This window comes from Fundulus heteroclitus, chromosome 20 (assembly GCF_011125445.2).
Source record: "Fundulus heteroclitus isolate FHET01 chromosome 20, MU-UCD_Fhet_4.1, whole genome shotgun sequence".
In the NCBI taxonomy this organism is placed as follows: Eukaryota; Metazoa; Chordata; class Actinopteri; order Cyprinodontiformes; family Fundulidae; genus Fundulus; species Fundulus heteroclitus.
The window spans coordinates 15,436,287-15,448,354 of record NC_046380.1 but is presented as its reverse complement, the minus strand read 5'-3'; the positions used below and the strand labels follow the sequence as shown (position 1 = coordinate 15,448,354).

The 12,068-nt window shown below is 38.3% G+C and overlaps 1 protein-coding gene across 1 annotated transcript; it reads right to left on the bottom strand.

The window, feature by feature from the left end:
• Positions 1-477: 477 nt before the first annotated feature.
• tarbp2 (TAR (HIV) RNA binding protein 2) lies at positions 478-11,012 on the bottom strand. The gene is made up of 7 exons (XM_036151843.1): positions 10,779-11,012; positions 8,802-9,116; positions 8,541-8,610; positions 6,002-6,119; positions 5,559-5,686; positions 5,168-5,363; positions 478-2,294 (listed from the first exon to the last, which is right to left on the bottom strand). Exons 1-7 carry the CDS (start codon positions 10,829-10,831, stop codon positions 2,137-2,139), a joined length of 1,038 nt encoding a protein of 345 aa, XP_036007736.1. The 5' UTR covers positions 10,832-11,012; the 3' UTR covers positions 478-2,136.
• Positions 11,013-12,068: the final 1,056 nt, after the last annotated feature.

Genomic DNA, 12,068 nt, shown 5'->3' with positions numbered 1-12,068 from the left:
GGAACGCCTCAAATGCACACTGTAGACAGACATATGAATTAGCAGCTAGTTAAAACTCTTTTTGACAATACATAATGCAGAAGACAGAGGGATTTCTTACAGTTGTGGAGAAAGCGTTTTCACAGAAACACACAAAAAAAAATAGATGATGAATGGGACAGCATCAGTTCCTGATCATCACAATTCAAGTCAAAGTTTAAGAAACCAAAAGAAAACACATGGAAGTCAGTGATGGTCATTCCATGCACAGCCCCGGTTAAAACAGCATGATTCTTGTCATGAAAAACAATAAGACCCTAATAAATTATCTTACCATTGTTTTCCACATATATGACATTTATCCTGTACAATAATGTTGATTTTTGGTTTATATCTGCTCCTGACAGATACCTTTGAGATCCGTGTCATCCTTGTGTAACCTGCCTGCACACACTATAGCTTCAGCTGCTGGTTGTTCATGAGTTAATCTCAAGAATATCCTACAAGGATACAGAACTTTATTTCAGGATCGTTAGATTCACAATAATTGACAGATTAGGTAAGTGCACATTCATGCTAACAGGTAACAGCAGCCTTCTTTATATCCATTTTTCCTCTAAAAAAAATGTTTCACTTGAATTGTACAGGATATATGACACTTTAAATGTCAGAAACATTTTTAAAATTATAGATCATGTCTGAATTTTGTACATCATCAAAACATGGCATTTTTAACAAGGGTGTGTACATAGATGAGAGCCACTGCATAATAAGTAAAGGCTGCAATTCAGGAGTAAATGTACTTCAAAACAGCTGTGGTCTCACAAAGCTCCTAATTCACAGACTATTAGTAATAGAGAGCTTTGTGATGGTAATACTTGTGAAACTTGTCAAAGATGACTCATATTTGGCAACCACATTTATTTGCAGCCCTGGTAAGAACGTCAAAAAAAAAAAACCTTAAGCTAAATTTACCTTTAGCCACAGCAGCACAACCTCGGCTACAGTTTATCACTGTGAGGTTTTTGGAGATTTTTCTTGCCTTCATTACCATCCTCCCCAAATAAGGGTCCATCGCTGACCTACACGTGTTGTTACTCTGCATGTAGACATAGGCAGGTTTAAGAGAGTATCCATTTTCTTCTCATTCCCTGATTTATGGAGATCAACTCGCACCTGCCCAACTTTAATGGCAAGTTCTATCGTGTTTCCCATTTTGAAGAGTGGCTTATTAGATTGGCGTTCATGTCACATAACGATTTATACGCCAGGGGGGAAAAAAGATGAACTATTTATTTGAAAGAATTATCAGGAGATTTTTTCCCCTCACTGGATGAAAAGACTTGAATAAAGGTTTGACTTTTCCAAATGTTCCCAGATGTGCAGATGATAAACGATAAGTTTATAGGACCATTTCCACATCCTTACCAGAGGTGCCAATAAATATGTAGGGCGCCGTATCGTTTTCAAAGACTTACAGCTAATGTGACTTCATAATTTAAAACGTAGAAAATTACGATGATAAACGGTCACTGGAGTCTTAACTTTTATAGACTGGTGGAAGCACATTTCTTTAAGGGATAGCAGCTAAAATCATTACATTTTCTGACAGACAGACTGGGAGTTTCTTTCCCATCCATTCACATAAACTTAATTCGGTAGGACTAATAAATACCGTTAACTCTATATCTAGCTAGTAATATAACCTACCGAGGGTTTTTTTTTTCAAAAATATTTAGCTGCAAAACATTGTTTACTTGGATACAACATTTTAAAACTTCTGATATACACTCATTTATCGTCTCTTTTTAAGAAAGTATTTTGGATTACATCAGGCTAAAAGGAAAAAAAAAAGGGAAAAATATGTTTGGTTTTTTTAAACAATTTGTAACAAATAAGAAAAATTGTACAGGGATTTTATTTTTATTTTAGGCAGCAAAATGAACAGTAGCACCTATCAAACATCAATAGAACTGAAATAAATGACTCCAGGTGTGAATTTCAGGGCGGGAAAAGTCTTATTGTTGAATCTGAGGCTTCCGTTTTCTTTTTTAATATATGTCACAAAAGTACCTCCTTCATCTGAATAGGAGAGGTCTGATGGCATATTGTGTAGTGGCGAGTTCCAGTCTGTGGAAAGGAAACGGAGCAGGTCCGTCATTTCCCTCCTGCCATGATTTTCAGGTACTGCAGTGCATTGTGGGCCGCGTTGGCTCGTGCGGAGTCCACGTTCTGAGCGAAGCCATGGCACACTGTGATTGGCTGCGTGGACAGCTCCACCAGACACTGGCACAGGCCGCTGAGACTGCGCTCCTCTGGAAACGGACACAAACAAAGCCCAACAGCAGGACAGCAACACGTTATTACCGCTCCTTTTCTGTACGCCAAAACTTCTATTGTTTTCTCTTAAATAAGTCTTTGCAACATTACAGACTATTTTAGGAATAGATTGGACAATATGAGTGGGCACATTTGCAAGCTGAACTATGGTCCCCATTCATCCCAACATTATTGGGATATATATTGTGCATTATATTACATAAAATAGAATATTTGCATTGATTTTCATCGAATGATGATGTAGTGGTGAAGTCTTCAGTCAATGCAATGAGTACGGCTACAGGACAACAAACATTTAAAGGGAAATATAAACCTGACGTGCTTGAAAGGATGTAAGCCTGAAGTTATAATGTAATTAAAACTTGAATGCAACGTCCACCTGGCTGTATGTCAGAATCCCGCTGGAAGGTCAGTTTCAATTCTTCTGTACCTTCTAAGAGTTTTTTTCCCTCTTCAGTTTGGCTTCAAATTATCTCTTAATCTGCTTTGCACATTTAGAGTCTGATAGTTTTTGTATATTCTTCATTACAAAATGAAGAGCAACAATTTTGATGTCTAGCCACAGATTCTCAATTGGATTTTGGTCTGGACTTTGACGGGGCCAATTTAAGTTTAGGGTCATTATGGCACTGGAAGGGGAACATGCACGGCAGTCTCTAACAGGGTTTTACTCCAGGACAATGGCAAACCGTTAAACTTCCTGACAACTATGACCAGCTTCACCCACACCATCATGTTGCCTTTGCCATGACAGTCTGGCTTCACTTTAGAATGACCAACTCCCTCTGCTGGACGGCGGTCATACTACAACACTGAAAGAAGGTCTAAGCAGACGTTATGAGTTAATCTGATGAAACGATAGACATCGCGGGTTCGTATGTCAACGTCACCGCCATATTGTATGTTCTGTTGTAGTGAACGTTGATCAGAGAAGATGCCTCATTCCTGTGCTACATGGAAATGTACCAACAGTTATATATATATATATATATATATATATATATATATATATATATATATATATATATATATATACACACACACACATACATACATGCATACACATATATATACGTGTGTGTGTGTGTATATGTTATGAATATAAAAGTCAATTGGTTAAATCTAAACACTGTGGTCTTCATTATTTCATAAAACCGTGTCACATGTGAACCTTTTAAGTTCTGGTATAGTCACAGATTAGGAACAGACGTTTTGGGGGAGTATTAAAGAGAAAGTTACTAATATGAGAAAAAAACTCCTAGGACAATAAAGTAAAAAAAAGACAAAAGTGGTAATATTATGAAAAAAAACGTCATATTATGACAATTAAGAGGGGACATTTCCAGAATAGTCACAGTTTGCACAACTATTTCAGTCCTGGAGTAATAGGGCCAGGTTAGATTCTTTTAATTATTTTTATTCTTTACGAGTATAAAGTCAAGAGGATGAAGCCAAAGTAAAAATATTACGAATATAAAGTATGTTCTGAGATTAAACTCCCTCTGATACTGTTTAAGTGACTCAGACTAACTGCAGATTTGCCACATTCAACATGGCGGACGCACAGACGCATTCGCAGCATAGGCAGAACCCGCCCAACGAGACGTCTACGTATATGATGTCTATGGATGAAACAAACTTTAATCTGATTAACCATTAATTGAACGTAAGTCCATTATTTGTTTGCATCCATATTTCAGGGCGCTGTGCAATGTACGTTCGCAGCCATTGCGATGCAGCCAAATGTTTTGCCTGGATCGCCTGCTGATGGACGTTTCACTTTTTGTCGTTTTCTCACAAACAATACAAACTGACAACGAGCCATTTCCCCCTTGCTCGCTTCACCGTATCATCAAATAGGAGGAGCGTCCACCCGCCAACCGGTTCCTCCTGTCTGTTTAACTCACCGTGGCGGAAAAGAATTTTACAGAGCGACCAATCACAGACCCAGGAACGCTCCATGACCAAGCTCCGCCCCCTTGAAAAGTTTCAGAGAGCATGTGTTCTTTATTTTTTTTTTTTAAAACTTGATTGTATAAAGGGTTGGGTTTGAATTCAGTGTTTGCGTGTTGTGTATCTAAAAATAGGTCACTAAGCAACAATATAAAATGGTCAGGGCTGCACTTAAAATATATGTTTTGAATTTGGTGATAATTACCAAAATATGATTTCTATTTTATCGATATGCTTTTTTTTCTATATCGTCCAGCCCTAATAGAAAAATAGCCTAATTGTACTGTCTAAATATGTAACACATTAAATACATTTTTGTGCTTAAATAAATGGACGAGGAGGACCCTTATTGTGACGCAGATTGACATAAAAGTTCAGATTTTTGAACTTGAGTGAAATTTCTTACTGATAAATTACTGATAAACTTCAGAGGCCTTCACAGAACACCTGGATTTATCCTTAGAATAAATTAAATGTATCATTTTCCTTTCAAATCACAGTTATGCGGTACATTTCGTTAGTCCGTTGTGGTTATAATGTGCTAAAATATATATATATATATACACGCATATACACACACACATATATATATATATATATATATATATATATATATATATATATATAAATAAACAAGATTTAGGAATATATTGCTAAATATATATATATATATATATATATATATATATATATATATATATATATATATATAAAAACAAGATTTAGGAATATATTGCAACATATCACTCACAAGTCAGGTTAAAAAAAAGCTTAGCTAAATTATATATACATGTAACCTAAATGTGTACCTACAAATAAATCCTTGCATTGTGGCCAGACTGCAGTGCGCTGCAGAAGCGACTGTAGCTCTGAGTGTCAGTGTTGATGGGCTCACCTAGATCAAGGTAGCTGACGTCGAAGCGCTGCTCTGTGGAAAGGTCGCTCAGCAGGGAGCAGAAGTTGGAGTCTGACGGCATGCCCAGAGGGTGGCTGCGCAGCTGCAGAATCTTCTCTCCAGCAGAGTTACGCAGGGAGTCCCACGTGCAGCTGTAGCCTTTACTTTTACCCGTCTCCGCTCGGCTGCCCATGTGCTTTGATTACAGAAGACACGGATTTTATACCAATCAGCAAACACATTAATCTTCCTGACAGCCACATTAATTATGCTCGTCGCAGTTTAATGGGAGTAGCTTTTGTTATTGTGGCAGCTCCTCAAACTCCTTCCTTTAACTGATATTTTATTACTGCAGCTAATTTGTATTTTAGCTTCTTTTTTCGATCCTTACGATGTTAAACGTGTCTTCTTCTGCCTCGGCGTCATTGCTGCTCCGCAGATCCACCGGCACGTCGTGTATCCGGGAAAGCATCTTGGCGGCTGCATTTCTCTTGGCCAGCTTCTTAGATGTGCCGCTACCTGCACGGGAATAAAAAAAAACTGATTAGCATCAGGTGGGACATAAAAAAGTGAAAGGAAAACATGCATTTGCACAACAAAATCTAAAATTTAACTATGTTCTTCCCAATTAAAGGAATGGGGAAGGCAGCTGAAGACCAGAAAGGGTCTTTTAGCCAAATGCAGAGTTAGTAGAATTTTCTTTTACTGTTTTGCATCATGTAGGGGCTGTATTAAGGACAGAGACTAAACAACATTAAAGATGAAATTTAGGACTTGATCCTGACCAAAAACAAACACATGAAGGACATATAAGTCAAGCATTTTGAAACGTACCAATTTCTACAAATCGCTCCACTCTGCAGGTCATGGTGAACTCTTTGCGATGAGCAGGACCTGACTCCTGAGTGACCGTGTACTCTGGCAGACGCCATCCTTTCTGCACCACCAACTCCTGACATAGAAAAAAAAAAAAAAAAAAAGACAAAATAAAACAAAACTGACAAACTATAAACCAACGGTGGATCTCAATAAAGTGAAACATCAGTGAAACGTTTACATTGTTACATTGTTATATGACAAAAGTGAAATCTGTATATTATAGAAACTAATTATACATAATCAGAACACTACATCAGACCAAGGGCGTTTTAATAGAGGCGTTATGTAACGGTCGTGTTATAGGCCACACTTTCCCAGGGAATACTGTTGGCTGACAGTTGTTCAGCAGGAAACAATAGACTCCCTTCACGAGGAGGATAGGCCACAGGTCATTGCCAAAGAAGGTGGCTGCTTACATTGTACTGCATCCAAGTATATGACTGGAAAGTTGAGCGGGAGGAAAAAGTGATAAAAAAGTAAAACTAATTAGGGCTGCATAGTTAGAAAAACTTGCAATAATGTTGGCAGTTTTAGAAATGATAATATGACTTGCAATAAACATCACCTACAAGTCTGAAGGTCATTTAACTCTGGGTTGACAGCAGATATCACTGACATCTAGTCTCTGTAATGGGTCCATTAATAGGTAATATTTGTTGCAGCCCGTAATAAAATGAGGAATACTTGTATAGCAACATTTTCATAGTGGACAGTGATTTGTAATTATGATAAATTTGTAATACATTGTACTGCCTGACAACCAAAAGGGAAAACAACGGCCATCAGAGAGTCGCGACGTGAATAAAATCCAAGAATTTCAGGGATCATGAATATCGCTGTGCTTGGTTGGGCAGAAAAGTCTCCAGCTCTAAACACCGTGGACAGTCAATGGGTTACTTTTAAGAGAATGACGAGAGACACCAGACCTAACGACGCAGACGGCCGTTATTTGCGCAATCTGGATTTCCTTAACACCTCAGCAGTGCAACAGGCTCATTGCCTCCGTGTCAGGCCGTAGAGATGCACTAATTCATGCAAAAAGAGCCCCGGCCAGGTATTTAGTGCAAATACTGCACAGTGCATGGATCTCTGCACATAAAAGCAGTGTTATTTCCCTGCCACGCCACTAGGTAGTATGTTATTTGAAACTCAACACGCGCTTCCATTCAAAAACTCCCTGCGTAAAACGGCACCGCCACTAAAGCCCTATTCTGACGGGATTAGTTTTACCTAGAGACCGCATGCGATTCGTAATAATTGTGGAGCTTTTCTTGTAAATCCTGTGCGAATCGGCCATGTCAGTAATTTGTAAAGTAAAAACTCCCCCGCAACTTACCTATTATATTTTGCTGATCTCCAAGGTCCTGAGATAAAACCAATCCAATGTGAATCAGCATTTCTGCCATTTGGACAGAGATCAGTGGGATCTAATGCGTAAATACGCAGTTTTTCTTTCCTGGGCGCATTTCTATTTGCTTTATGTTGAAAGAAATGGAGCCTGCGTTGGCGTGTTTAGAGCCGGCAAAACCCTATCGGAAAACAAGCCCAGAAAAAAGCCTAGCAACCGATCACATGGTAACACAGAGGCCACTTCAATGCCGTATAAACACATTAACCGGCTTAGTGAGGTTGCACTGTGTGATAGACTTTAACTTATTTTTCACACTGAGTTCCCAAACAGGCAGATTTAAATTGTTTCGTTTTCAAAGAAAACGCTGTTGTGTGGACGCACAGCAGAAACAGCACAAAACGTTTCAGTTTCTCTCAAAAAAACATTGTCACGTGCACATGGCCTTAATGTCGTTTACCTATGGGTTAAAATAGACTCCAGATAATCACTATAGTCTATTCAGCAACAAGGGTTTATTATACTAGCTACTTCTGGCCATTCTCTGCCTTTTTTCACCATCTAAGCTGTAGTTTCTAAAAAAAAACTTTACCAACTCACTACCTGTTTCACATCCTTGAACATTTTATGATGCAATAAACAAGGTTCACAAAAGTATTACAACATCAAAAGCCCGAATGCAGGGTTTAGCTAACATTTAATGAAGTCCATTTAATGCATTTTGCCTACAGTATCGCAACTGCAATGCAATTGGTACACATTGTGTGGCTCAGGTCTGCTCTTAAGTTTTTTTTTTTGTGGCTCTCTGCTAGACGACTGCCAAGTCTGCTGTCTTCCCCGTGACTCTTTAGCCCATAACGTGGTCATACCACAACAGTTCTGTATTTAAAATATCTTATTTTTATTGATCTGTTGTGATAATTTGAATGTCTAAGAAACTACATTTTTGGTTTTCATGATCATAATCAAAATCTATCAGTCTGTGTGCAGGGAATCCATGCAACAGATGGAGTTTCACTTTTTTGAGTTACCGATGCAGACTAACTTTTCAGTTATATTTAAATTCGTTGAGATGCAGCTGCATGTTAACAAGCCATGTATAAGACATAATGAGTAAAGTGTAGTAGAAAGACTGAGGTTATTTACCTGCAATGCGCCTACAGGGTTACATTCAGACTGCTGGGAACTGTTTGAGGTCTTCATCTCTGACTGAGAGCTACACACAAGCCGAGACAGAACAAAACAGAGAAGGAAACACTGAAACCACACAAACCATTATCGTGCATCTGCTAAACGTCAGTCAGCTCAGCTTCTAGGCTACTGAGCATAGCAAGCAAAGTAAAATATACATATATATATTCGTGCTGGGTTAACATTTGCAAGTAAAAAACGAATCACAAGTCTGACCTGTCTCCCTCTACGGACACTTCAATTTCAGTAAAACCTTCCTCTCCGAGAGTGACTCCAGCTGGGCCTCCGAAGCCTCCCTTGAGCATCTTCAGAGCAGCCTCGGCTGCTTTGTGCTTGGCTGCTTTCTTGCTGGGCCCTTGGCCGGTGCAGCTGATCTCTCCGACGGAGACGCGGAACGTGAAGTTGGGCTGGTGGGCCTGTCCCTCGGCCTTCAGCAGGTCGTACACTGGGGTTTTGCCTATCCGCGTTCCATACTCCTGCAGCAGACTGATGGGCGTCTTTCCGGGATTCACAGCCAGCATTTGCTCAATACTACAAAAAAAAAAAAAAGGAATAAAGTAAAACCCTGTATTATACGGAGTTTAATGGAAGTACTTAGAGTATTGATTGTGTGCACAAATTCTAAACTTCAGAACAGGCAAATGGACTTTGGCAAGAGTCAAGGTGGGGATAGATGATAGGACTCTGTTTTTAATGAGTTTCTCAAAGGAGCAATAAACATACATGTGTGCTTATTAAAAAAATAATAACACAGTAAGATAATCAATTAAACCAATTAAGAACAAAGTTTAGTTGCATGATACGCTCGTTTTACACACGTGTTCCATTGCTATCTGGGATCTGACATAAATCTCAGCCTGTTGCATATCAAACCCAGCATTCCCTGCAAACTATACCATGAGATCAACTGAGAGATGCAGCATCCTGAATGAAACGTGGTAAACATGCCACATGTGGTTCAAGGAATCTTTATTGTCCCCATAGGGCAGTTTGTTTTACAGCTTGCAGTAGCAGGCAAACAATTAAACAACAATACCCCAGACACACAACGACGGAGCGGGCTTTGCCAAGAGTTCTGAGCTGGTAAAGGGCAGTGAGGTCATTCACGTGAATACCTGCAATTTCGCGCGTTTTTCAGTGTAGGCTTGTAACGTGACTTGGTGGGAAATTAAGTCTCATTTTACTGTGTTTCCACGGCTAAGAAATCGTGCTACTGAAGACCTTAAGGACTAAAGTCTCAGCAGGATCTGGAAAAACTAATTCAAGCGTTTATCTTCAGTCAAATCAATTACTGCAACGGTATTTTCACAGTCTGTCTAAAAAGTGGATCAGACTGCTGCAGCTGATCCAGAACGCTGCTGCCCGCGTCCTCACTAAGACTAAGAACGTAGAGCACATCACCCCAGTTCTAAAGTCCTTCCACTGGCTCCCCGTATCTCAGAGAATAGACTTTAAAATACTTCTGTCTATAAATCACTGAATAGGTTAGCACCTAAATACATCACAGACTTGTCATCAGTGTATCAACCCTACAGACCACTCAGGTCTTCTGTCTCCAGCCTACCCTGTATACCCAGAACCAGAACCAAACACAAAAAAGCAGTGTTTACTTCTCATGCTCTTCTTATCTTGAACAAACTCCCAGAAGACTTTAAACATGTTGAAACCCCGAGTTCCTTTAAATCAAGATTAAAAACCTATTTGTGTAGAGTTGCCTTTAAATGCAACTAATGTTTGACATTAAAAACCAAATGACTTTAAAGGGGGCTAAATACAAATGCATATCAAACTTTATGACTTTAATTAGATTTCCTTTTCTTTCACTTCCCAGTCATGTGCTGCTTTGTGTTTGTTTATGACATAAAATCACTGCCTTGAAGATCTTCTTCATTAACACTGCTGTTTATTCAGGCGAAGATCCATAGCAATGTTTCCCAAGTGTTCACAATCAGATGTACATGCTTGCTCCTTTGATTTGAACACGGCATTTACGTAAAGATGTCTAAACTAATAATGTTTTTTTTTTTTTATCCAACGCCCCAAGTTAAGTTAACTTGTGATGCAGTAAACAGGTCATCCTGTTGAAGCAGACAGGAAATGAAACCATGGCGACGGGCCCTGTAACAGACCATGATGTGGTTTATCTGTGAGCCTGGATGCTCAGCTCTCCCATGCCGCTGCGCTCAGCCTCACCTGGAGCTCCCGGAGTTTCTCTTCCAGCTCTCCGATTCTGTCTCGTCGTTCATTACCTATAGCGTGCAGACGGAGCCGATCGGTTTCGGATGGCGAATCCCCCCCACCAGAACATACACGAGCTTTCATTAGACGGTATTTACTGTTGCCCCCAAACAGATGACGAGGCTACAACATGATGGAAGGAGGGAAAGGAGGAAAAAAGAGAAATCCCCTTCTGCTGCCACAAGCTTCGGCACGCAAAGATGACGTAGTCGTGACGCCGTGTCAAAGTCGACTCCTGATTGGGGTTCGCCAAAAATAATAAATAAAAATAACTACATATAATATAATATAATATAATATAATATAATATAATATAATATAATAATAATAATAATAATAATAATAATAATAATATAATATAATATATATAATATATATATATATATATATATATATATCTATATATATATATATATATATATATATATATATATATATATATATATATATATATATATATATATATATATATATATATACTTCATGTAAACAAATAAGGGGAACAACACTTGAAAGCTTAAAAAGGAAACAACACCCTATGTAACGCTGACCGCTTTATATGGAGCAGTGTGCCTAAAATAAATCGAATAAAAGCAGTAAAATTCACCCATTTATGAGCAGTGTTTCTGTCGTCACGCTTGCTCGACATTTCATACCATATAGGCTTTATTTATAAAGCATTTAAAGCACCCCCAGGACCAAAGTGCTGTACACAGAATAAACAGCAGCCATGATACCATAGTGAGCCAATATTACAATCAATAGGACCTTGAAATGTCCCTGTATTGTTTTTAAAATTCAACATATTTCTCTTTTTTCTTGAACATACCTTTATCTTAAACATTACCTGTTTTTGCACAAATACTAATGCACATAAAAAACACAGGCAAAATGTATTTATTTATGCTTTATTTTTATGTTTTCTTTACTTGTTTTATAATTTTTTTTCCCATTCTATCTCATTGTATTACAGTTTATAACAATTATTTTAAAGATTCTTCATCGATTGTAAAAGCATGCAAAGTTTTAGTTTGGATATTTATAGACTTCTTTCCCTCTGTTTTTTTTTCTCCAAAATCAAGGGCTAAGAAAAAGGAAAACAATTTTAAATGACAGATTTGAAAAGGATGAATGTATATGGGTTATGCCTCTCTTAGACCCCCAATAAGCTCTTTTGTTTCTGTTTTCTATACAACTTAAAGATTCTGTTCTTCTGATGTATTTTTATCCCTGATACTATTTTTC

What these genes read in the sequence shown, in the direction of transcription:
- tarbp2 (XM_036151843.1), bottom strand. Translation starts at nt 10,831, where the DNA reads ATGAACGACGAGACAGAATCGGAGAGCTGGAAGAGAAACTCCGGGAGC. An exon ending in GTGTCCGTAGAGGGAGACAG is followed by an intron (nt 8,611 to 8,801) that starts GTCAGACTTGTG and finishes GCTTGTGTGTAG; the next exon opens with CTCTCAGTCAGAGATGAAGA. An exon ending in ACCCTGTAGGCGCATTGCAG is followed by an intron (nt 6,120 to 8,540) that starts GTAAATAACCTC and finishes TTTCTATGTCAG; the next exon opens with GAGTTGGTGGTGCAGAAAGG.